At 44.5% G+C, this 24,975-nt stretch overlaps 1 protein-coding gene across 23 annotated transcripts in view; it reads left to right on the top strand.

Moving 5' to 3' along the window:
• Kalrn (kalirin RhoGEF kinase) overlaps positions 1-24,975 on the top strand; it is a 603,889-nt gene that overhangs the window by 154,910 nt on the left and 424,004 nt on the right. For all 23 annotated transcript variants that reach the window (XM_029544638.1, XM_029544643.1, XM_029544642.1 and 20 more), the window contains exon 2: positions 24,854-24,928. In XM_029544638.1, coding sequence (XP_029400498.1) covers positions 24,854-24,928 — 75 coding nt within the window. The remainder of the gene's footprint in view (positions 1-24,853; positions 24,929-24,975) is intronic.

Below are 24,975 nucleotides of genomic sequence, written 5' to 3'. Positions count from 1 at the left end.
AAAAAAAAAAAAAAAGAAAAAGAAAAGAAAAGAAAAGAAAAGAAAAGAAAAGAAAAGAAAAGAAAAGAAATGTATGGGGAACAGGAGGGATCAGTGTTTCGTTTTTACCTGCTTGAGAATTTTTTATTGAGAACTTCCCACTGTGCCAGGCACCATGTCAGAGGTTGGTAAAACAATATTGAGTTAGAGAGCCCTTGCAAAATCGTACGTGGAAGCAGAACTGAGCCACTCCCATGGAGTTCCCTGCATGCTCTACTGTAGGAATGTCCGGCTAGCCTGACCAATATGAATCTACTGCAGCATGCCTTGCAGATAGCTGTAGTTCTAGGAGGGATTCTAGATGTGGGTGGAGTGAGGCAAAGGGATAAGAGCGGTCCCAGGAAGGCAGTGTTTACGCTTGATTGGCTGTCTTAGTTCATCCTAGCAAGGTATATGGATGCTGGCGAGATTCAGAGGCTCTTGATTTTTTTCAATATTGCATGGCATTTGGTTTCCCCATGATGTCTTTTCCTTCTGCAGACAAGGGAAAGGAACACCATAAGGGAGGGTGCAGCAGCAGCAGCAGCCAGCAAATAGGCAATAAGCAAATACTGAGGAGAGGTGCAGTGGAAAGAGCAGTGGGCTGACTCCAGAGGACTGGGTCTGAACCGTGTCCTACCACTTACTGTAGACATCTGGCAGGTCACTCTGCCTCTCTGACCCTTTGCCTCTTTGTCTATGTACAATGGCGATCTAGCTTATCCCTACTGATAGAGTATAGGTTCAGTAAAAGATCACGCTGATGGCATCCATAAGCATTTATATCTCTGTCTGGGAGCCCGGAGAAGTATGAGCTCGAGACTCTGAATCTGTTAAGAACTTGTTCTTCCTGCAGAGAACCTTCTTTATGCTCTCACATGGCAGGACAGGAGCTAGTCCCATTGATGTGAGCTTTACTGTCATAGTCCACATCACTTGCTTCACAGAACTGCGGTGGAGAATTCATGAATGGGTGCATGTAAGCATACCTGCATGTTGAGTGGATGGGGACATGTGTGGAAGCCTCAGGGGTTTACAGGAATCTATGGTGCACTTTTTCAGAGCAGAAGGTCAGAGCCACTGAACATACTTCTCTTAGGGCATAAGGGTCCTTGGTCCTTCTAATTTATAAATCTGTGTATGTGGCACACCAGCTGCATACTTAATGTCTATTTCTTCCCTTCCTACACAGAGTGAAAAGTGAAACATTTAGGAAGGCTATATGATACACGGGATAGATATATAGATATCTATAAATTAAAGGGAAGGTCTTCTCTTCCTAAACAAAGACAAAGTCACCCAAAGAAAAAGTTATTTACCGTTTGCTATTCTTTCTTTCTGAAAAAGGAATAAGATCCCAGGAGGTGCTGCAACCATCTTGTTACCAATAGATAAAAGCCAAGGAGGCTGGGTTAAGAAAATAGTCACCCCTAAATGCAGTGAGCGTCAGCCCCACACTTCTTGTTGCTTATGACAAATAAGTTTGCTCACTACAGTATTGTTCTCTGTGTCTCTCAGCCAAATGTAACCCTTTCTAATACAGACTTTGGAGGTCTGGGAAGCGTCAGCAGAATTTGGACTCAGAGGGTGGTGGAGACAGTGCTTGGTGCTGGCCATTCTTTCCCAGAGAGAACAATGGCTCTCCTTGACTCCTTCTGGCTGAGCTCCTGGTCACTTCAGAGTCCTGGCACTTCTCTGGGAGGACCGGAGCCTTAGATATGTTTTCTTTTTTAAAATAGACACTGACAGTTTTTAGAGCTTTTCCCTTTTTGAAAAAAATCATTTTGGAAAAAAAAATCAAAAACAGGGATTTCAAATGGTGTTCTCATCACAAACTATTATAAGGTCTTATTGAGCAGAGGCTCTGCTAGGATTTGAACAGGTGAGTGGGTGTGGGCCCTGTTCTCTGAGGTGCCACCCATCCTGGGAGCTCCCAATCTGATGGAAAGCTATGTACATGAGAAAGCAACAGAATTTGGGATGGTGGGCTTCTGAAGAATATGGGGTCTGAGGGTGTGCACATTTACTTGAAATGAAGTATATCCGAAAACATATTCAGGGATTTGCTATCAACGAACTCCTGTTCTGTCTGGGACTGGAGGATCTTTGCTGAGGTTTGAGGGATCATAGATAAGTAGTGAGTCTTGGCTCTGCAGCCATGATGTGGACCATCTGGAAACCAGGCTCTTGCAGTGGGCAAGCTGCAGCCAGCTGGGGCCCAGCAATGGGGCCAGGCAGGCCAGGTGCAGGGACAGAGCAAGAAGTGTTTCCTGTCACATCGCTTACACCCAGACCCGGCTCCTTCCTTCCTTCCTTCATGTTCAGGAGAAAACACAGCAGCTTTGGTGCTAGATGTGTGGGAAGTGTGTTTGGCATGTTTTCAGTGACATGAAATGATTTTGAAATTTTAAATTAGGGGGGGAAAAATCCTCAATGTGGTGATCTGGAACCTTCCCTCTAGGGGAACAATCTTGGAAAATAGTGGATCTCTCTGGAATCCTTCAACCAGAGCTTGGACAGTGTGGCTTTTGCTAATGCCTCCTGCCCCACCCATGGCATTTGCCCTGCCTCTGGTTAGTTGGTTGGCATGGTTAACAGGTATTGCCGGGGCCTCCCGAGCACTTTTGACTTTATTATGTGTTCTTGCTGCTCACATCCCTTGCCTTCTGGTAAAGAATGTAGAGTTGCTGCCGTAATTCTGAGACTCCCCAGAGCCTCTGTGGCTCCTGATTCCACCGCGGTCCTCCGATGCTGCCCCGCTGCCGGCCGGCCTGCTGGCTGGCTGGCTGCATTTCATTTCCAGGGTAGTGTGCCAGCTGGCAGGCAGAACCAGCGGACCTCTCCAGTCTCAGCTTTGCTTGGTTCCTTTACTCCCTGACGCGTTCTGGTGGTGGCTCAAGTTCCATTAATGTTTTATTCCCTGCCCCTTGGAGCCTTGATCGGGGCCCCTCTGGGGAAGTTCCCTTTCCTCCTTCCTTCTGGCTGCAGCAGGCAGGGGCTGGAGAGATCATTTCCTTTCCCAGAAACCCGGTGTCATCTGTCATCCAGCTTCCAATTAGCTGAAGCCCCGTGCAGCAGTTAGTCTGGAGGTGCCAGTATTCTTCCTGACCAGGGCGGGAAAGTGCCCAGGGACAGTGACAGGCTGGCTTGTTATACTGAGCTGAATGGCAGATTTCTCATTAACCCTTTCTCCTGAGCTCTTTTGCAGAGCTTTGGGCCAAGATAGATCCGGTTCCTTTATGTTCATGGCAGGACTGGAAATTAAGATCCAGGGAAACTGGAAGTTTGCTCTTGTAGCTGGCTTGGGGCTGAGACAAGCTGAAACCCATTGTCTCACTTTTTGACTGCTGGTGCCTCTCCCTCAGCTGATCACTGTACTTGGTGGCAGCAGGAGTTGCTACAGCTGCCTGCCGCTGCTGGAGAAGGGAACTTGAGGGAGCCAGGTGGCAGCTAGTGTGTCTTTATAGGTGTTGGCTTAAGGGCTCCCGCAGAAGGAAAACATTCTAGTAGCAGGGCAATGATAGCAATCCGTTCATGAGATGGTGGGTGTATCCCAGGAGTCCAGCAGTTCAGCAGTGAGTCCTTCTGTGTGGCAAACGAGGATTCTGATTATAGAGAGGATTTGCCTCGCAAAAACAGCATTTGCCAATTAGCCTGCGTGCCTTCCTCAGAGTCCTGCTGGATCTATTAAAGGTGTGTTCAACCTGGAATCCTCTGCACATTCTCTGTCCTAATTTTTTCTTTTTCCTAGCTATACATGGGTCAAATTTACTTAGATTTCCCGGAGTCTTTAACTATCTTAATTGTCATGATAGTTTTGTTTGCTGATATGTTTTTGTGAGTGTTTTGGTTCAGTTCGGGCAAACACGCTCTTTCCTAGACTTACGAATGTAAATCCAAATACTAACAACAGAGTCTATATTTTTAAGTCATCTTCATTGAATCTAGTGATCATTCAGCTTTGAAAACAGTTCTGGGCTACAAGCTCGAACAATAAAAATTTCACAAAAGACTATTCTGCATAGGTGGATTAGTTACTTAAAAAGAAAGAGTAAATTCAGGCTGGCTGCCCACCCCACCCAGCTCTGTAAGCTGCTGTACCGGTTAACTGCATATCAGCTCAGCTCATGGTCATCTAATTAAGAGGCACTTTGATTCAAGAAGGTAAATCTTTTGCCACTGATCAAAGAAAAAATTCCAAGTATTCATCGTTGGCTTTGAAACACACCATGTGACCATTCTCCTCTGTTTTGGGTTATCTGTGGCTCTGCATTAAAGTGCTGAGTGAAGTTAGAGTGCTTGCTCATTACAGAAACAAATCAGGTTGGTGGGATGGCTCAGTGGGTAAAGGTACTTACTGCCAAGCCTGGGGACCCAAGCTGGATCCCAAGAACCCAGATGTTAGCAAAGTTGTCCCCTGACCTCCATAAGCATGTGTGGCATGCGCGTGCAAACACATATACAAATACAAAATGAGTAAGTACCATTTTAAATCCCTAGTTTTTAACTTACCTTCAGTGGTCTATGATGTCTTCTTCCATCCTGACTTGACAAACAACTCTTCCCGTTGTGGTCTTCACCCTAACTCCCCAGCGGAGCTGCCTTCTGTCTGAGTGTGGTCCTCCTAGCTGCTTCTCATTAGCTATCCGTGGGCTCCTGAGGGAGCTGTCAGAAGTGCGAGTTGTGTGAAGGAGGGCAGGCTTCTTCCTTGCCCTTCTTGTCTGCGTAGCATTGATCTTTACTTTTGAACTGATGAAGGCTCCAGCCAAGGGGCACTGGCTTTTTACTATTCCTGAAATTTCAGCCAGATAGAGAGCTTCCAGCACCATAAAGTCGGGCCAGATAGAAAACCTAGGCAGTAATGTTTCTAAAGAGGAAGAAAAACCCTGGTGGTTGTGTTTGTAGCAATTGCTGATCTCCTTTGTGTACATACTTGTTTTGTAGCAACTTTCAAGATACCAATCTGTTTATCAACCAGCTGGGGAAAAAAAAAAACTCTGAAAATAAAACTGTTTCTCTGCTGCTAGCATGAGCAGGCTCTGAGCATCACTGGGTGTAGTTAGCAGCTTCCAGGAGAATTCCAACCTGGTATGATGCTTTACCCAGAGGAAGGGAATCACTGCCGGTCAGTTATTTGTTGTGAGCCTCAGTCTCCACGTCTATGAGATGGGAATAATGCCTATCTCAGGAAAGGGTGAGAGGATTTAGTGAGATTCTTTCCTTTCTGTTTCCAGCATAGGGGAGAGTGAAGCAGTTGCTTATTCCCCTCCTCAGCACAGTGGATGTGCTGAGGCTAGTAGATGAGTTTTTACTTTGGGGGCCATCTGGATAGAAACACTCCACAGGAGTTGAAGATGCAGTTGCTGCCAATCTAGGAAAGGCAAGGACCAGGACTTATGTTTGCGAAACAGAAAGATCAAAGTACTTTATGTTTTGATCATTCCCTAGAATGTATCTAGTGCTTTCTCCAGTGTCTGTCAGGGGTGATCCTGGAAGAACTCTTAGAGAATGTAAAGTAGCTAACTACTATTCATTGTAACCAAATCCTTTCCAGGCTTTTTCTCTCCTATGCTGACTTGGACTCTCTCAGAGTTCTGAAGTGTTTGCACCCAGATTACTGACACACCCTTGTTACTTTTAATGGGATTGTATTTGGAGGATATAATAGCATAAGACCTACAGTTTTGAAATAGAGCTAAGAAAGCAGTTCATAGACTCCACCATTAATAGTTTACCAAAAATGGTGCCAACAATGGCAGTGCTCTCTGCTCATTGCTCAGTACTGTCTGGCAGCTAGGTTACCAGTGTAGGTTAGCGGCGATGTATTAGAAGCTTATGTGTTGCTCTGTGGCCCATCACGGATCCCTACTGTCACAACGAAGGCCCCAGTCTGCTATTGCTCAATGGCTTTGCTCTCCTTCTGTGTCTTAGAGTTCTCTGGAACCTTTGCCTCTAGCTGCTAGAGAACAGACAAAACATGGGAACTATGTCAAGGAATGGCTTCTCGGGATGGTCCTAGATACAACATATGACAAGATGATCACATTGCATCAGCTGGAACTCAGTCTCCAGGCTCCAGGCTCCAGGCTCCAAGCTCTTACAACCAAAGGTTTTTACAAGCTGGGAAATGCAACAGTGTTGCATCCTTCAGAGAGGGAAGCAGGCAGGCTTGATGAGCAACTGGCCAGGCACTAATAGAAATTGCTACTACAGTGGATATAGTTCATCCAACATCACCAGAAAGAATTGTTTGTGTTTAGCTCTAGGGCGTTCTGGGAAATGTGGCATGTTGAGAAGTACGACCTCATTCTCACACTTAGGCTGAGAGCTCATTTAGGCCGGATGTATGGTTGTTGAATTTATCTTATTCCACAGTTTTCTAGGATTGGAGAGTTCCAGTTGGTGTACTGGCTGGTTTCAAGTCAACACTTGAAGTCAGTAACAGTATTCACTGTTGTGTTTATAATTTTCATGTCCACACAGGGTGGGTGTTAACATGGACCTTTTAATTTTAATTCAGCCAGCTGTCTGGAATGCTTCAGACAATTTTTGTGGGTTGTTTTAGTCACTTTCCTGTATGATAAAAACCAGCTTTCTACCTCAGAACAAGATCTGACTTTCAATGGGTTTGGCAGAATGTCAGGTGGGGTGCTAGGCTGAGAAAGAGGTGAACAGTCTGCACTGAGATTCTGAGGAGTCTATGTGCATTACATAGGCAAGCTTCCTTCTGTCCAGTACTTCTGTCCAAAGTGGTCATTGTACAGTCCTCTATTCAGGGTGCCATCAGAGTCCACAGGGGTGAAAGTCAGTCAGAATCAGATAATCTGCACACTACTAGACCATCATTCCATTCCTGTTGAAGTAACTGGGGCCACAGAGTCTAAGATGCCTTTCTTTCTAACTGTTGCCAGGCGAGGGGCATGGTAAGGAGTGGTCAGCTGGCTGGGTTTCAAGACCCAGTGCATACCATAGAGTGCTAACTGCAGGACTCACTCAATCTTGTCACTCTGTGACTCCACAAAGACCCTGGATCCCAGGCTCACTCCAGGCACATCAAATACTGTGTTTTAAACTGTGGCGAGCAGAGCTAGGGTCCAGTCCTGAAGAGATATCCCTGGCTGTGTCTTGACCAGAGTGATTTGGGTCCTGAATGATGCAAATCCATACATAAAGGGCTTCATGCATATACTTTAGAGTGGAATGCTTCTGATCCTGACTTCATCCTTTTCGGGCTCAGGGACCTGGGGTAAGTTATTCAATCTCTCTACTCCTAGGTTTTCATCTACTAAATGGGGGGAATAATATGTACCCCTAAGAGAATGGGGAGAAATGAACCACATGCATGTAAAGTACCAAGGAACCTGTGCCTAGCCTAGAACCTTCAGTAAATGGCTAGAAGGCATCTGTAATTCCAACAAAAGAAGCAGGAACAGAGCCACAGCCAAGAGAGGTTGGGAAGCTAGGAGCTAAAATTTGGGCTTTTGTGATGCTTTATTTGCAAAGCCTGCTGCTGCCCCAGCTGAGCTTTCTATAGACAGTGAGCTGTGAGGCAGGACATGTGCTTCTCCCCAATTAGGTACCTGTAACATGGATAAGAGAGCTTTCAAGTCAGCCCACATCCTAGCCATTCAGTGTCCTCAGAACGTTCCACTTCCCAGTCAGAGGGCTTGCCCTTCCTCCTAGAGGCCTGCAGCATTGTCATGCATTGTCTTCGAACTCACAATAACTAGACACACAGCATTCCCTAAAATGGCAGGAAGAGGTTTGTCCTTTACTCAAACTCAAACCTCAGTGGCTGGAAGGTCAAACATAAAGTGGTCTTGACTTTGAGCTTGAGGTGCTGGGATTCTGGAGGGGTGTCATGGCTTAGGAAGGGGATAGCCTTTAAGACAAGTGGGGTGGATTATACAGTGAAAGGGATGTCATCACAGAGCTATATTCTATAAACCTTATACAGAGTGGGGGGGGCAGAACGGGACTATTGCAGCAGAGGCGCTTGCAAGCAGTGGTGACAGGGGCTTTGGTTCCCTGCTTGAGGAGGACAGTCTGTTGTAAAAGAAGATGGAGAAAGTGGGACTGCAGGGGTTTTGTATGCTCAGGCTCCAGCCCAAAGAGTGCAACTTCAAGTTGGAGAATACAAGGAAGAGGAGGGAAGGGGAAATGCCCTAAATTGATTCAGACTCAGAGCCATGATGGACACTACCAGGCATCTGTTCTGTGCCATACACTGTCTCTGTGAAGCTGGCTCTGTGGGCCTCCTTGTGTATACGTGTCAGCAAGGTATAAGCCCGATGGGCTGAGATTTGGGAACATTAGAACCAGTCCCAGCTCGTCTGTCTACACTGGTCTAAGAAGCTTCAACACCTTGGGGCCACTGGATGCCACTGAGAACCCATAAAGACAGGAAAATGCCTAGAATTCGGGAAGACAGAAAGAAACACTCAGAAAGCTATAGACTTGTAAATGTAACCTTATTACTGGACAAAATTGAAGAATCTTAGGTTTTGCACTAAACAGCAGCAGTAACCTTGGGCAAGTCTCATGACCCTCTGGTCTTTAGTTCGCTTATCCATAAAGTATGTGCTCATAACATCTCTATGGAGTTTTTTGGTTCCAATTATTTCATCCTTGATGTATCATGATTGTGTTTGAGTCCTGTCCCATTCTTCTCTGTCAGACATTCTAGACTTTTTCCAAGGGCAAAGGGTTAAGAAGGTAGAATTTGGAGCGGAATGGGTATAAGTTCTTATCTTGCTCTTATTCCTAATAGTCAGATAACCATAAGCAAATATTCTAAGCTTTCCATGTCTCCTCCTCTCTGCTGTTACATGCTGATCCTTTATGAGCTTCCATTTAACCGCACAGGGTTCATTTAGGTTTAAATGAAAGAGTATGAGTAAGACACATAGCTTAGTGACTAAGAATCTAGCGACTTCTTGGTAAATGCTGGCCCCTCGGTTTTACTGATTTTTAGAATGTTCCTCCCCTCCTACCCCTACTTTTTGCCACCTCTGGAATCATGTATCTTACAGTTTATGGTTTGGAGTAGTTTAATAAGCAGTAGATTTTTTTTTTCTTTCTTAATGGTACGAAAGCTAATGATGCATTTTACAACCCATTAAATGTGGCATGTCCCCAGTGTGATCTCACCCCAGAGAAATGAGAAATGTCTCATTTCTCTACCGGGATGCCACCTCCCCTAACTTCTTACAGGATTTATCTCTTCTAGAGCAAAGCAAAATTAGGGAAAGAAACAGCTGGTAAGAGATGGTCTCAGCCATCATCTTGTCTGGCTTGTGTGGCTTAATTTTTACCGTTGCTGTCATTGAGGTCAAGGACAAGAGGAATATGGAAAAGACCCAACAGAAGCCTGGCATTTGGATTTCTTACCCAGAGCTCTCTTGCCCAGATTAGCAGTTCCTCAGTTATGACTTTGTTGTGCTGATGAAGCTGGGACCCAGTTAGATAACGAGTATTTCTAAGCCTATTTATTTATGGGTTTTGAGGGACACATTTCCATGCCAGCGTCCCAAGGCTGAAAAGACTTGATCGCGGACTAGTCTTCTATTCTCACAGACTCATAGAGTTTCAGAGTGGAGCTATAATGCTCTCACCTGTGCACTAGATGGATTTGCAAGGCACAGTGCTCTCTGGAGGCAGGATATTTCCTCCTGGTTCTTTGTCTGCAGTTTCAGGAGCTGACGGCATGTGGATGACTGTGTCTTCAATTTGAATGGTTTCTGCAATCTGACTGCTCCCGGGTTTGCACAGCCGAGCCAAGTGACAGATCAATCACACAGTCCAGACACGTCATCGATCTGTTCATTCACTCCATCTCCTGGCTCTGCTAACACCTGCCGCCTATCAGGCATAAGTACGCATGCAATTCCAGTTAATAGTCACAACAGCTTAAAGAGGTTACCGGCACATACATTTTGCAGATGGTAAAACTGAGGAACATGGTGATATTTTAAGGACTTTGACTTTGACATTGATGAATCTTCCAGGTGAAGAATAGTGATACGGTATTTATGAGCAAGAAAGAACTTTATAGCTGTAAGAAAAAAGTCTGAGTATTGAAATCACTGTATGAAATGCTTAAACTGTGAACAAATACAGAGCCTAGAAGAAAAAAAATCACACTGTGTGTGATTCTAGTATTGGAGGCTGAGACAAAAGGATCACTGTGAATTTGAAGCTAGCTGGAATACATAGAAGTCCAGAACAGTCTAGTCTCCAGAGGTAAGATACCATCTCAAAAAAAAAAAAAAAAGTCCTGTACCTCATTAGCTCTCAGCATTGACGGTGTCAGCCACTCCTTACTGAGACAGAAAGCCGTAGATTGAACCTTTGCCTTGTCTCAGGCATCATCAGAACTTCCAGGGTGTGAGATCTAGGTGGTCTGGTCTTTTGCTGGCTTCTGTAAATAGCAACATTTTCTCCTTTGGTTCTAGTGATTGATTATGTCGATTTAAAAAACTATGTTGATTGAAGGCTTTATATCTAGAAATTTCTAAAATGTATTTTTATCGGTAATTTAAGACATCATAGATAGAGCAGAGAGAGTAAGTCTTGCTTGCAAAGGGCTTTTTCCTTGACTGGAAGGTCCGTAGTTCCTTGGGTGATGTCTCTTGCCCTCTGCATTGGACTGTGGGCACCTGAAGCTATGAGGCAGGATGCCTTGGCTTTAGTATGGTGGCTACAGCTACACCCACGCAGTTTACTGACTGGATAGAACAACACCATGGAACACAAAGGTTGGTACAAGGTTTTATGTTTTCCCTGAAAATGTCAAAGTTTCCTTGCTTTGTGAAGGTCTGTTTTCCCAAGAGGGAACCTACATAGTTGCCTTCCCATTTAGGCTTTTAGCCATCTGCCAAAACTACTGAATTCCTAGGCTTGTCTGTCAGCAGCCAACACTCTGGTTCCAATCAGAAAATTTGATCAGCCTTCAAAAGTTAAAAATAATCCTTTCTAAAAAAGAATAAAAGAGGGGATGGCGCAGAGGACTCTCGCTTCTTCCCAAGTCCATGTGTACAAAGGAAGCCATGCCACGCCCTGCATCCCTGGATGCTGCGTCTGTGTTTCATAGCTCTGAGTCATGATTGGCTGAGCTCTGGTTGATTTCATCCTATGTTTCTCATTCATTTATTGTGCTGGACACCGACCGACCTCAGGGAACTCTGCCTTTTGTGATGAGTCTGTCCATCTCTATCAGAGCTGCTAAGAGAACCACAGTGTCTGTGGTCTCCAATACAGCAGCTAGTGGCCACTTTTAATGTGACTAATATAACTTAGGAGCAGAATGTTAAACTTCATGTAACTGGAATTGTAAAAGCCATACATGGCAGGGGTGAGAACTAGATCGCAGTGCTCTAGAAAACCATCACTCTGTCTCTATAATCCACTATGCACACAGCAGTGGTGGGACACTCTTCGAATCATGTGCATGAAGTAGAGAAGACTGAGCTGTCATTGCAGCACAAAACTCAACATGTGTCTTTGCGCTGCCTCCCAACACCAGCCTCAGGTTCCCTTTCTGTAAATGAAAGACTAGAAGAAGCTTCTGGAGGACTTTGTGTCTCTGATACCTCGAGTCTGCTGTTTTGATCCGTGATGGGGCCCTCTACAATGGTGTATTTTGTCGTCGTTTGGTGCTGTGTGAGGGAGGATGTCTATTGCTTCCATTTAGCTCACTGGCATGGGCTTGTATGTACAGCTATTTCTGCATTCACAGAGTGGGAGGAGGTGATAAGAAGAGAAACATTCCTCCAGGAGCCCTGGGAAGGCGTTTGGTGCAGGGTAGGGATGCCTCCCAGATGGGGGTGGTACACTCCTGAGTGTGGTGTAAAGGTGAAGGATGCATTCAGTTACCTGAGTATAAGCAGAGAGGACTGAACTAGATGAACAGTCAAGAGGGTCTTCCCAGGTCTGGCCTGCTTTATTTCACCTGGCAGATGACCTTGGTATAGTTTGTGTCATCTCAAAGCACTGGATTCCTTTATTGTTATGCCCAAATAATATTCCATTGTGAATCTGTTCTCCATCTTATGTATCCTTTCGTCAGTTGATGAGCACAGTTTGCTTCCATTTCTTGGTTTTTGTTGAACACTGCTGTGATGTACCTGGGAAGGCAGGTATCTCTTTGACATACTGATTTCCTCGCCTTTGTGTTTATAACCAGGATCATAAGGTACTTCATATTAAAAAGTGCTAGGAATTTCCACACTGTTTCTCATAATGGCTAGACTGATTTATATTCTCAGCAACAGACAAGCATTCCCTTTTCTCTGTATTCTGATCGATACTTGTTATCTTTAGTTTTAATTTTTTTAAAAAAAAATTTAACAGTCCATTGACCCAGTTTGTACTGTGTATAAACTTTTGTTCACCTATGTCAGTTCTTCTGAGTGTTGTCATTCACACTGCAGTGAGGTGCTACCTAGCTATATGATTTTGATTTGCATGTCCTTCATGTTTGGTAACGCTGGCCACTTTTCATTGCTGGCCATTTGTATATATTTTGAAGAATGTTATTTAGGTCTGTTTCCCAGGTTGAAATCAGTTTATCTGCTAGCGTTTTGAGATCCTACCAGATAGTAACTTCCTGTGAGAAGTGTCGTTTGGAAATACTTTCCTTCATTCTTTAGAGCATCTTTTTCTTTGTTGTGCAGAAGGTTTTTATTTGTGTTGATCCCATTTGTTTGGTTCTGCATTTGTGTTCTGTGCCTTTGGGAGCATGTGGAAAAGGGAAGGTGGGGGGGATAGATGTGAATTTTCAGTCTGTTCCTTCCCTGCCTTCCTCCCTTCCTCCTCCTCATCTCCCTCCTGCTCTCTCTCTCTCTCTCTCTCTCTCTCTCTCTCTCTCTCTCTCTCTCAGTTTCTGCCTACCTTCTCCTTTTCTGAGACAGTTATCCTCAAATTTGCAGTCATCTGTGCTCAGCCTCCTGACTTTTGAGACTACAGAAACACACTATTGTTTACAACCTGACTGTTCATATGGTCTTGGTGTATTTTTAAAAAATAATCACTTTGATATATGCTCAGCATGGAAAATTTAAAACTATAGATAAGATTAAGGAAGACAGTCAGCTATCCCCTGACCCACAGCCCAGAGGCCATCCAGTTATAGTTGTCTGCATCCCATCAAAGCCACAACTCAGAAGTTAAAAAGTAGTTGACTTGATCATTCTTACCCAGTTCAAGCCAGCATGCACAGTGCTTATATCATCCGTATCCTAACATTTAGTTTACAGACTGGGGGCATTACTTCTGTGAGATTAAAAAAGGGTAAGCTGTGTATGGCTATCAGTATCTAGCTTGTGTTATCTAACCATTCTCCTTCCATGGATGCTTGGTAGACATCAAGAGAGGATTCACTAGGTATTTGTTATACCCACTGTCATCACTTCGAGCCACAACACAAAACGATCTTCTGCACTGGTGCAGGAGTTTTGCTTCCCCTGACAGAGAGGATCAAGGAGGTAACTGTGCCCAGAGCAGCTAAGGATCCTTACCTTCTCCAAGTCTTATGTTTATGATGTAAACTGTCTCTTTGTTTACACCAGATTTCTTGGAGTATTAATTAGGTCGACTATCTTTCCAACCATCCCTTATCTGTTTCCTCCTCTTCTGAGATGCATGCTCATATTTTTTCCCTCATATTCTTTCCACACCCTTCAAACACTGAGTGATCTTCCTGCCTCCTCTCTCCTGCTTCTTACAGCTGCGCTCTACAGCATCTCATTTTCTTGGTTAATTTTGTTCATAATCTTAAACATTTCTTTAGGCAACTTTATGTTAAATGGTCGACATTACTTTTGTCTGTCCCACCTTTTAATAGCTGTGGTTTTTAAAATAACTTCTAAGATCTAGCAGGACAAGTCAACCATTATTTTTATTTTTCTAAAACATGTTTAAGTATTTGCATGTATTGATTCTTCTAGTCGAGTGTCTAGTTGAAATTCCTGCATTCATATACTTAGAGATCCACTTAGCAGGTATTCACTATGATAAATGGCTCATAAGCAGAAACATGTTGATTTTATTGAATCATTTCAATAATAATTTCAAACTCTTGGTGCAAACTCTTATTTTGCATCCATAGCAAATTTTTGATATTTAATGAAAAATGAAACTTGTATTACTTATTTGAACTTTGACTCCATTAGCTGTAGAAAAACTTTATCTATGATAAATGGTACATTTTTATTTGCCGCAAAATTTGCATCAGAGTGAACAGACATAGAACAGCATCCTCAGCTTTAATGTTTGTCTTTAAAATGCCGTTCACAGATGTTATCATAGCCACAGCTTAATTATTAAACCTTTAAACTATATGAAAGTTTAAAGATCCTGTATATGAAAGATTAACACACAAATGAAGAAATTTACTTTTTTATAATTCTGACAATAAATAAAAATTAAATATAGAAAACATTAAAAACATTAATAACATTAGCAATAATAGCACATTTCAGAAATAATCACTGTGTGTGCATTATCTGTATGTGGTTTTTATATAGACATAAACCCATATTTATGCAAATGCAATCAACTTACACCTTCTATTCTATAATCTGTTTTTTTTCATTTAACAATATACTGTGGTTTGTACAGAAGTAGTTATTCTTAGTGTTATAGTTAGCGGCTGCTTTGAGTAGATAGAGCTTTGCTTATGTAACCAATCCTCTGTGGTTAAAAATGTAGTTCACTCCTGATATTGCAGTAGTTGAAAGCTATGTGAAACATCCTAACTTTACAATATTAAGCCAATCTGGTCTTAGTTAGCATGTAGCCTGTGTATGGGACATATGTATACATTCATCAATGAGCATATAAACTTCATGGCCTCTTGGTTCTGATAAGGAATCTCTTTTCAGGAAGCTGGAAAAGAACAAAGTAGGCCAGGTGTAGATGCTTTGCCCAGATTACTGGGGACAGTATTGAGATCATTTCAGAGATCACGCAGCAGATTTTCTGAGCAACTTTTGAATTGATGCCCTTGGTAGCAGGCAGATGTTAGGGTCTGAAGTGTGTGTCCTATATGAAGAACAACTTAACTGCTCTCGTTTTCTTCCTATGACCTCCTCGTCACTACTGCCTGACCGTTCAAAGCTAACTAAGGGAAAGACCCATAGGGCACAGGCTCCCTCCAGCTTCTCATTCTTTTCCCCTGCAGGAAGCTATGGTCTCTTGCAGGGCTCTGAAGTTGCCTACATGTAACGTTGGGGCCCCCTCATCTAGACAGTGATTCTGCTTTTAGAGTATATTGTCAGTAGACGTGCTTCTCAGGAATGTCAACTGAGCTGCATGTCTGTGTGGAACACAGATTCATAGGAACAGAGGAGGACTGGAGATAGGAAAGAAGGAAAAGGCCAGCACATGGAGATGTGGCCATAGAATTTCAGAGAAGCCGTGTGGCTAGGACCATGTGGGCAGTATCACATACAGATTGTTGTGGGAAGGTGACATACCCACTTTTGCTCTAGTTTTGTGAGTTACTCCATTCGTTAACATTGTGTCACTTTTTGGCCTCTCTCCTGATCTTGGCCACTTGCCAGCTCGTGCTGATTTTCCAGACTTTGTTACTCTGGAGGAGGTTCAGGCCATAAGAAAACTTGCTCTGACTTCAGCGCCTTCCGGTTGCCCTGTCCTGTCAAAGACCTTGCTGGCACTCCCACAATCCTTTGCCTTTGCTCTGCTTGCTGACGCTCCCACAATCCTTTGCTTCTGCTCAACCTGCTGCCATTTCATTAGTGGTTCCCTTCGTGGGCTGCAATTTTGGCTGATTATCTTTTTGTGAACTTCTGAATATTTCCCCCAATACTTCTGTAATGTGTTTCTTATATGATATCAAAATTACATGTCTGACTTCCCCTCATAACCCAAAACTTCCTTGCCACCAGGAACCTTATATTACAATAATGGTAACCTTGTTTGACACATATATATTTTTCAATAAATATTAAATTCAGTCAGGCATGTTTAGGCAACTAAGACAAAAAAAATCTTCATTGGAGATTTAAAATTTGCTTAAAACTCTAGGAATTGTTTCAGGGCCAACCCACCCACTTCAGATATGATTAGCTTGTTGACTTCCAAATACAGATGCGTGTTAGGTGATGTGCAGGGTTTATGCCACTTCATTTTTTTGGAAGCTGTGTGCGTACATGTGTGACTGTGTGTGTGTGTGTGTGTGTGTGTGTGTGTGTGTGTGTTGCAAAGGCCTTAATCTCTTCAATTCTTTGAAAGCAATACCTTTCAAATCAAGGCTTTTGATTCTCTGCAGTGATCAGCAGTCCTCATCCGCCTGTGTTCTTACAGCATCTCTCCACACTTGTTCATCCTCAGACATACTGTACCATCTCTCTTCTCAGCTGCTTTCTCATTTGTTTCCCATATTCTGGGACAGCCTGGCCAGCAGCCACATTGAGTGACAATCATGCACGACTTCAGAACCGAGGACAGCGGCAGGAACCGAGAACAGGGTCAAGTCTGCCTGGGAAAGGGAGGGTGCTTTGGTTTGCAAAGGTTCCTGTAGCTGAGGGGAGCTTAGGTCTGTTCCTTCTCACCTGCTTCTGCTCTGCCTTTAAACCTACTTATCACTGTGACCCTGACTCTCAGGACCAGTGTGTGCTGGTCTGTGTGACATTTCTTCCACTCATGGGTTCTAATACAGGAGCACAGAGTAACCTGAGACAGTGGAGGCGGGCCAGGGAGAAGCCCTGGGCTGAGCACTGGGACTTTCCCATGAGGATCTCTTGCCTTGAGCTGCCCAGAGGGCTGCTGGGCTGTTGTCATCTATTTGTTTTGTTTGCTTTGCTAATGTGTGCATCATGTCCATGTCTCAGGACACGGAACAGGGACAGTAAGAAAGGGTGTGGAGAGGCACTGGGCCACTTCAGGTTGTGATGTCTGATCAAGCATCCTCTGTTATGATATAGTTGAGGCTTGCTTTTAGTGTCAGTAACTGATATTTTGCTGAGGAGGAGGTGGGTAACTAAGGAGGACAGTCCTAAGTAGCAAAGCAAACCTTTTACGTGTCTAAACTGTGGCAGCAAGGGCCTTTCAGCTCTCTAGAAATATAAGAGCAAATATATTGCTAATATTCAATAGCTGTCTTGTGTTCAGCACCAGCAGCCTCGTGTTCAGTGTTACCACAGAGGTCCCACGAAGGAAGATGGTTCGGTGATACAAAAAAAGATAGCAAGTATTTAATCCTTTCCATTCCTACCATGTAGCATGAACACTTTACATAACCTGATGATCAGAATACAGGAGAAAGTGGTGTGTGAACAGAGGCACTTCCGAAGTGGTAACATCCTGGTGTTTGTGCTACACTAAAGGATGCCAGAGTCTCAGGGGCAGGCGGGGAGAGTGAGCCTGTGTGAATTGCATCTGAGGTCTCAACTCCAGATAATGTAAGTCCTGTGAAGAATAAACAGAAACAGTTTGCTCATTAGCTGGGCTTAGAGAGGTGTTACCCGCATGTTTAAAGTGCTAATTATTAGTGGTCTTTAATAGAGCTAATTTAGCAGTGATGAGTATTACACATTTTTGCTTATCAAAAGTAGCCTATTAGCCAGGCCTTTATATCTAATGTTGACTTTTAAAGTTAATATTAAAATTGGCTATGGTTAGAGTTCACACAGAAGCACAGGAGGAGAAGAAAGATGAAGGTGGAGGTAGGAATCAGCAGAAAGGGTACACAGGAGGAAGAGGAACAGCAGTTGGTTCCTCGCTGTGGAAGGCTCTGTGGGGCTCTGTCCCTAGAGCTAAGCACCGGCTCTGTTCTAGGCACTGAAGCTACCCACATAAGCACATGACCCTGCCCTCTAGTGAAAGAGGTGGATGTGGCAGTGGACGGTGAGGAATGACCTGCCTGTGACAGGAGGAGCCAGACCAGCATGGCGTAGTGGAAAGTTAGAGTAGGTGCGAGGCAAGGCACGAGCACTTCAGTGTGCAGAAAGTGCTCCTCACAAAGGTGTGCCCGACTTAGGTGAAGATAAGCATCGCCTCTTTTACTTAAATTCTGCATGCCCTGGTTATCTCCCCAAGTCCCTGGCTACTGCTTCTCATTGTATAGGCCTGGTCACTTGGCTTAGCAAAACTGAGTATTTAAACACTGCCCGAAGAGGAGCTCCTTGTTTTCCTTTCTGTGGACACTGAAAGCAGTCTAGCAGAGGACCCCAAATGACCTTTGCTTACGAGTTTCATGGCCAGAGAAGAGAATTCTGCCACATGTTTTCCCTCCGTATCTGCAGGGTATGGAGACAGGGTGTCACTCCAGGAGTGATGACGTTTGTGGGTGGGGAGGATGAGGAAGATGGCTGGGCCTCACTCACATGCATTTCCAGGCTGGGGAGAGGCTTGGGGTGGGCTCCATGCTGTGCCATGTTCTCCTATTGACTTGAACCTGCCCTCTCCCTCTCCGCCAGATGAACATCTCTCAGCACATACTTCCTGCCTCGGTGGTCATTGTCTCAAGGAGAGCTCCAAGAAATATATTTATATTTGCTGGGGTTCTCCAGCAGGCCATTTCCTCAATAACCCATTCACATCTGCAAGGAGAAAAAAAGGACTCACTTGTTCCATTTCTGCACGAGCATGTGTGTCGTTCCCTTCAGCTCTCTTTTTCTTGTCACCCCCCCCACACACACACACACTTCTGATGCCTCCCTTTTCTTATGTTAACTTAGGAAAGAGGAGAGGGCTGGAGATCTTACCTCTACCACTAATAGGTTCTCTGTCAACCCTGCCCCCCACTAGAGACAATGTCTTCTCCTGAACCATCTATTCACTATGCAGGGGGGATCCTGCAAGTCTCTTTCATTTAGGATTCAGTTCTGTAAAGCATCTTCACAGAGTCTAACACAAACAACCATCTGGCCTGGCTGGCTCCCACAAGTAACTCAGAACAAATGCCCTAATGGGCTCTCCTTGAACTCAGGGGAAGATCAACAGGACTTCTACAACCAGCAGCCTTGTGTCTGAATCTCACTTGGCCTTAACCAGAGATCAGGAGTGGCTGGAGGTTGACGTCAGAGCCTACTGGGCACAGCCCTGTTCTGAGCCATGGCTTTCCTCTGGGAGCAGCCCTATACTCCCTTCTCTCCCTGGTCTCCTCCTTGATGCAGCCCAGCCCAGCTCTCTGCCTCCCAAGGCATGTGTAGATTCCTCCGGGGAGCAACTTCTGGGAATCAAACCACAGCGCTCCCTGCTCTGCCTGCTCTACCCTCCACTTCGTTTTCCTCGTCAGTGGGTACATGCTACACATCTGTGGCACAAGGCCTAGGCCCCTTCCTATCTGTCTTCTTCCATTTTCTTAATCAAAACTTAGTCCAGATGTTCTCCGGGGAGAGCCTGTCCACCTGCAGCTCAGCACTGAACTCACTGAACGCGTGTGTGTTCAGTTCTGGTGATATCACCTGCGTCTCCCGTGTGTGACAGTGGGGGAGGAACAATGAGTCCGACAAGGGCTTTTCTCTAGAGATGTCAGGATACATTAACAGATGTGAAAGGAAAACATGTAAATGATAAGGAACGACTGGGGACAGCTCAACTTGATCGAGAGGTCAGGGAAGCCACACAGAAATGATGGACTGGAGGGAGATTGAGGATGTAGAGCCAACATGATTGAATGTCCAAATTGAAAAGTGGGATGGAGAGATGAATGTCTAGGATACCATCCATGCTTCTGTTCTGGCATCTCAGCCATGGGCAATGCCCGCCCGCCATCAGGCAGTGTAGATAACACCCATCATCAAGATAGCACGGATACTAGGTGGAAGGTACAGGGGAAGGATGGGGTTCTTTGTCAGAATCTCAGGATCTTGTTTTTTATTCAGTCTGCTAGATGCCCAGAATTAGGAGGAAGTGAGCACTGGGTATTCTGGGCTGTGGGTTACCAGAGGGCAGAATGTGGGTCTTCCCCTCACTGGGAGTTTCGTGAAGTGAGTACCATGTGCTCATGGGTATAGGGCTCTCTTGGCTCGGTGCCTTTGCTATTCCTGTTTCCTGTCCAGCACTGCTTGATGTTCAAGGCTTTGTAGGTCAGGCATAAGCTGGGATAGAGAGGCAAAAATGGACTCTCCTGTCTTCTGGGATCATCTCAAAGATGGTGATTTTTGTCTGCAAATATGATTACTGAAGAATTCAGATCTCAGAACACAAGAACCTATTTTCGTTATGAAATTAAGACATTGATTGGATGAGGGAATGGGTTAAGGTACCATTCCAAGAATCTGATAAGCATGGTTTATGAACATTCATGCTCTTCCAAAACAAGACACAGTCCAGTCTCGGTGGCCTGGGAGATGAATTATTAATACACCGCTCCTGGGTAACCTTTACTAGTGTGGAACCTAAGTGATGGATCGCAGCTAAGACCTGAATATCTGAAACCCTGGACAAGGGGAGGAATCTCTGACACTCTCTTTGCCTCACAATGTGTAATTAGAGTCACCCCGGGGTTCTGTTTCTAATGCAGTGTTTGAGTCTATCGGTATTGAATGGGACCTGGGATCCTGAGTTTCTAGCAAGTTCTAGGTGGTAGGCGATAGCCATTACTTTGAAGAACAAGACTATGGGGAATCCTTTCAAAGTGACACCAAGTCACCAATTTACATGCTGCACGAAATAAATTTGTCTTGCTACTGAGCCCCCTAAGAACTCATTCAGCCAACACTGGCTTGTGTGTGATTTGGATATTTCCCTCTTCCCAGGGTCATTCAGATGTGCTAGGTAGGCCTTGTGTTAGACTGTGGTAGTACCAAGACAAATAAGAGCTGGATTTTGCTCTCCAGGGACTTCCAAGCAGAGATAGAAAGGCATGCCAGTAGGAAAATGAGCTGTGTTCAGAGACATGATCTCACCTGCACAGAATACAATGGGAGGGACTAGAGAGAAGAGGCGGGGACCTGAGTATTGGGATGTTTGTCATTTTAGTAGAGGACAGGGCTCAGACCCACTTAAAGCAATGTTGGAATGCTTACACGCTCATTCTTCAATATGTGCAAATTATGGAAGTATGACTGAAAACCAAAAGGAAATAGCGAGCCATCCATGGGTCTCCAGGTAGCTCGCACCTTTGAACACTCACCAAGTGCTCACTCGGTGTTTGTTTCACTCAGGATGGCTTTCTGAAGGAGACTGGCATGCTGCCCAAGCACTCTGCTTCCTTAAGGGAACCACCACTTTGCCCGTCCCAAGAACCCATGGGCAGGGCCCATGGCACAAGGCCCAGCTTGCTTTTCCTTAGGACTAGAAGTGCAGGCTGGACGCCAGAGTGAGGGCCAACCATTGGTGCTTTACCCATGAGAAGCAGGGAGGAGGAAAATGTGAGGAGAACCAGGCAGCGATGGGAACATGCTGTTCGAGGTGCAGGGCAATGAGGAGCAGGCACAGGGCTCAGAGGAAACCTGAACCAGAGGGTCTTGGGAGGATGGTGGTGGCAATTTTTACTTCCTTAATAGATGCAGAGCATTTCAACTTTGCTAATTAACAGAACAGCGGGCTTGTAATTCTGACAGCAGCAGGACATGAATGTGGTGGGCTTAGTTAGCACTGAAAGCTAGCCAAGCATGCATTTGTCCTTAAGAGAAAGCACAACACCCACATTGGGTCAGGTCCATACGGTTCCTGTTGACTTATTTTGTTTTCCCTTGTAGGGCAAAGGAGGAGTTAGGGGCTTTTATTTCTTCTCAGGCCTTCTGTAGAGGTAGTGGGGCATCTACTGTTTCAGCAGGCTTGTCTTAAGGAAAAAGCCAGCCTGCCATTGGTCTAGTGTTTGCAGCCCAATCATGCTATTGGATACACTTTGTGTCAGAAAGAGCAGTAGCTGTGCAAACTGCTTCCTGCAAGGCATGCATGTGTACTTATAGAAGTTCAGTCATTTTTCTTCCATTTTGGCAACTGATCTACCTGCAAAATTCCCAGTCCCGATCCCAAGAAGAAATGGCCAGGAAGCCAGGGGAGGTGTTCTAGTTTTTACAAGCACATGGAGACTGAATGAAGAATTTGCTTCCAATGCATCCTTTCGAAACATGTTGATCTAATAGTGAGAGGATTGTGAAGTATAAGATTGTGTTTATACGTATGGAGAACGAATTTAGGCTCAGGACATCAGAGCTGAGAGACACCTTGGAGGTCATCTACCAGGACCACTAGTGCTTATATGACAGGTGATGCCACTCACCTCATGTAGCTCAGTTTAGGAAGGGCTAACTTGCACTTAGTCACTTATTCTTTCATCAATATTTATTGACCAGGAGTCTACCAGGATGTGTACCTGGTAGTGAAAACATGATCCAATTTCATTGGTTCTATTTGAGTTAGCAGTCAATGAACTTCCCTTACCCTTTATTATATATTCTAACAGCTGGTTTCACAAGGTCCCTGGGGGGATTGATCCATAGGCTCTTCAGCCAGTGCAAATAAGTTTTATATGCAAGGTCACCAATTTCTGAGCCCCTAGGCTAATTAGTTTAGCTCTACTTGGCTTTACATAATACATGTATTGTTGAAAAGTTATTTGTAATTCAATTTTTTGGAAAATGAAAAACTAATTTAAACCACGAAGGGAACTTTTATTCTGAAAGACCCCCAAGCAAATGCTTTTATAATGTGAAAAATCTTGTTGCTACTGTTGGGAATGATTACTCCCTAAGAATGGATTTAGTAAGTCTTGGTGCTTTAGGAGTTCTTGTGGTGGGCACACAGTCAGGCCTACAGCCCAGCAGTCATCAAAACTGGGCTCTGCCCAAGGAAGTGGAAGTCTGAGAACCTTAGAAGAGGGCAGCTCAAGACTGGCATTTACCAGAGCCCATGATTACTATCTACATGGAGGGCTTGGTAGCCATCCTCCAGGTCCTGAGAAGGAAGAACTAGGGAAAGATGAGACTAGGGCCTCCCTTTCTGCAGATGAGAATGGGTGGGACATAGCATACTCAATCCCTTTACTAAGTTGCCAAGGCTGGCTTTGAACTTGCAACCCTTCTGCCTTGACTTCCTGAAGAGCTGGGTTTATGGGCCTGGCACCACTAGGCCTGGCTTACTTTGAACTTGTAAATAATCTGGGAAGAGTTTGATAGAATTTATTTTTTATATTAGTTTTTCTATAGAAATTAAGTGTGCATGCTGATGCAAGCAGAGTATTTAAAAACTGAGAACAATATATTTCACTTGTAAAAACAAGCTGTTTGGATACTGTAATGTCATTTTCCGCAAACAGTTCAAGAGTTAAAGATGAAGCTAAAAATGTTTGCTGTGTGAGGAAGAAAACAAAGCAATGCAAAGCAAGTAATAGGAACTACTTGTGAATTTTGTAATAATTGTCACTAATTAGTCTCTTTCGTGAGATGTAACAGTCTTCAGTGTAGGAGATGAGGTTTGAGCGTGCCTATCTGAAGGAACTAAGGACAGAGCTAGAAAACAAGGCGGCGTCTTTAAAGTAAGAATTCTTCTTCCTCGTCTTTGTTTCTCCCTCACTGCAGCTGAGTGAGCCTGTATCTGCTACTCCACATCATGTACTGTGTGTCAGCTTCTGAAGAGACATAATTGCTGAATAAAAGCTTCGCTACATCAGGGGAACATAAAAGAGAAGAAAGAAATGAAATGGTCACACACTGGAAATTTGATTGGGGTTGGATTATGATCGGCTGACCTTGGGTCCTGACATTTGGTGGCACATCTCTTTCTCTTCCTTGGTTGGGTGTGCACAGGGCATGAAATTTCCCTTTTCCTGGGCCAGCGAGCTAATCCCTGGACTGTTGGTAAAATCCCTACGATGCTGAGAGACTGAGAGGTGGAGACTAACCTACCCAGCATGCAGCTCTTCTTTGTAGATTTCAGACTCGGCCTCACAGCATGTGGGTGTGTTCGTGGTCCCTGGCCCTATTGCACTGAGCTGATAGCACTGCTTGCTTTATGAGATCCCTTGTGTGATGTCTTAGTGGTAATACACAACAGAGACCCCAATTACAGCTCCAAGGGTATGGGTGTGGGTGGTTCCCTTTCAGAGTTCTGTAAGGCACTGGAGATAACTGCCAGGGTTACAGTGGTCTAGCCTGAGGTTTTGTGTATGCTTGGAAGCTGGTCCTCCCTTCCCGTGCTCCTCATACTAGGCTGGGTTGGCCTTTGCTTCTGGGACTAGAGTTTCTCTAGATGAATCTTTCTTTTCCAGTTCTGGGGAAGCTCTGGTGTCTGCCTCTACCCCTCTAGTAGGAATTCAGCTAGACCCGGGAAAGTACTTTACAACCATGAAGCAAGACTTAACCAACCAGGCAGAGAAAGTGCATTTTCTCAGAAGATTGAGGACCGGTGATAACGTTAGAGTATGGGCATGTATGGGTTATCATCATCAACTTGGCTTCTGGCTAACAGATTTTTGGTTATTTTCCCATTTGTAAGATGAAATCTAATAGTTTAAGAAGATGACATGCGGGGTTCTGTAAACTACTTTAATATCTGAACTAACTCACCAATACATACTCCATGCTATCTCTGTGTGACATTCTGCTAGGCACTCCAGGTATAAATGTGCTTTATCTTGCCGTTTGCAAGTTGCTCCTCAACCACAGGGCTGCCTGTGTTGTCATTGAGACACTGGGTTTTGTACTCAGTGGGGGTGACTTAAACTTTCTTCTCTTGAGAAGGACCAAGAGAAGAGAAGAAGGCTTTAACGCCATCACAATGGGGACTCTCCCTGTGTTAGGCTGGGCTGCAGACCTGCACAAGCCAAGATGATGGGTCTGGAAGGCTGAGGGTGGGGCCTTGGGACCTAGCTGATATGTAGCTGACATCTTTACTCTTGTTCCATTTTGTTGTCCCACAGGATCTTTTCGGAATGATGGTTTGAAAGCTTCTGATGTCCTTCCTATCCTAAAGGAGAAAGTGGCCTTTGTGTCTGGTGAGTATGCCTTGTAGTGTGTGTGTGTGTGTGTGTGTGTGTGTGTG

Source organism: Mus pahari, chromosome 12 (assembly GCF_900095145.1).
Source record: "Mus pahari chromosome 12, PAHARI_EIJ_v1.1, whole genome shotgun sequence".
In the NCBI taxonomy this organism is placed as follows: domain Eukaryota; kingdom Metazoa; phylum Chordata; class Mammalia; order Rodentia; family Muridae; genus Mus; species Mus pahari.
The sequence above is the reverse complement of the archived record's forward strand: the minus strand, read 5'-3'. Positions and strand labels throughout refer to the sequence as shown.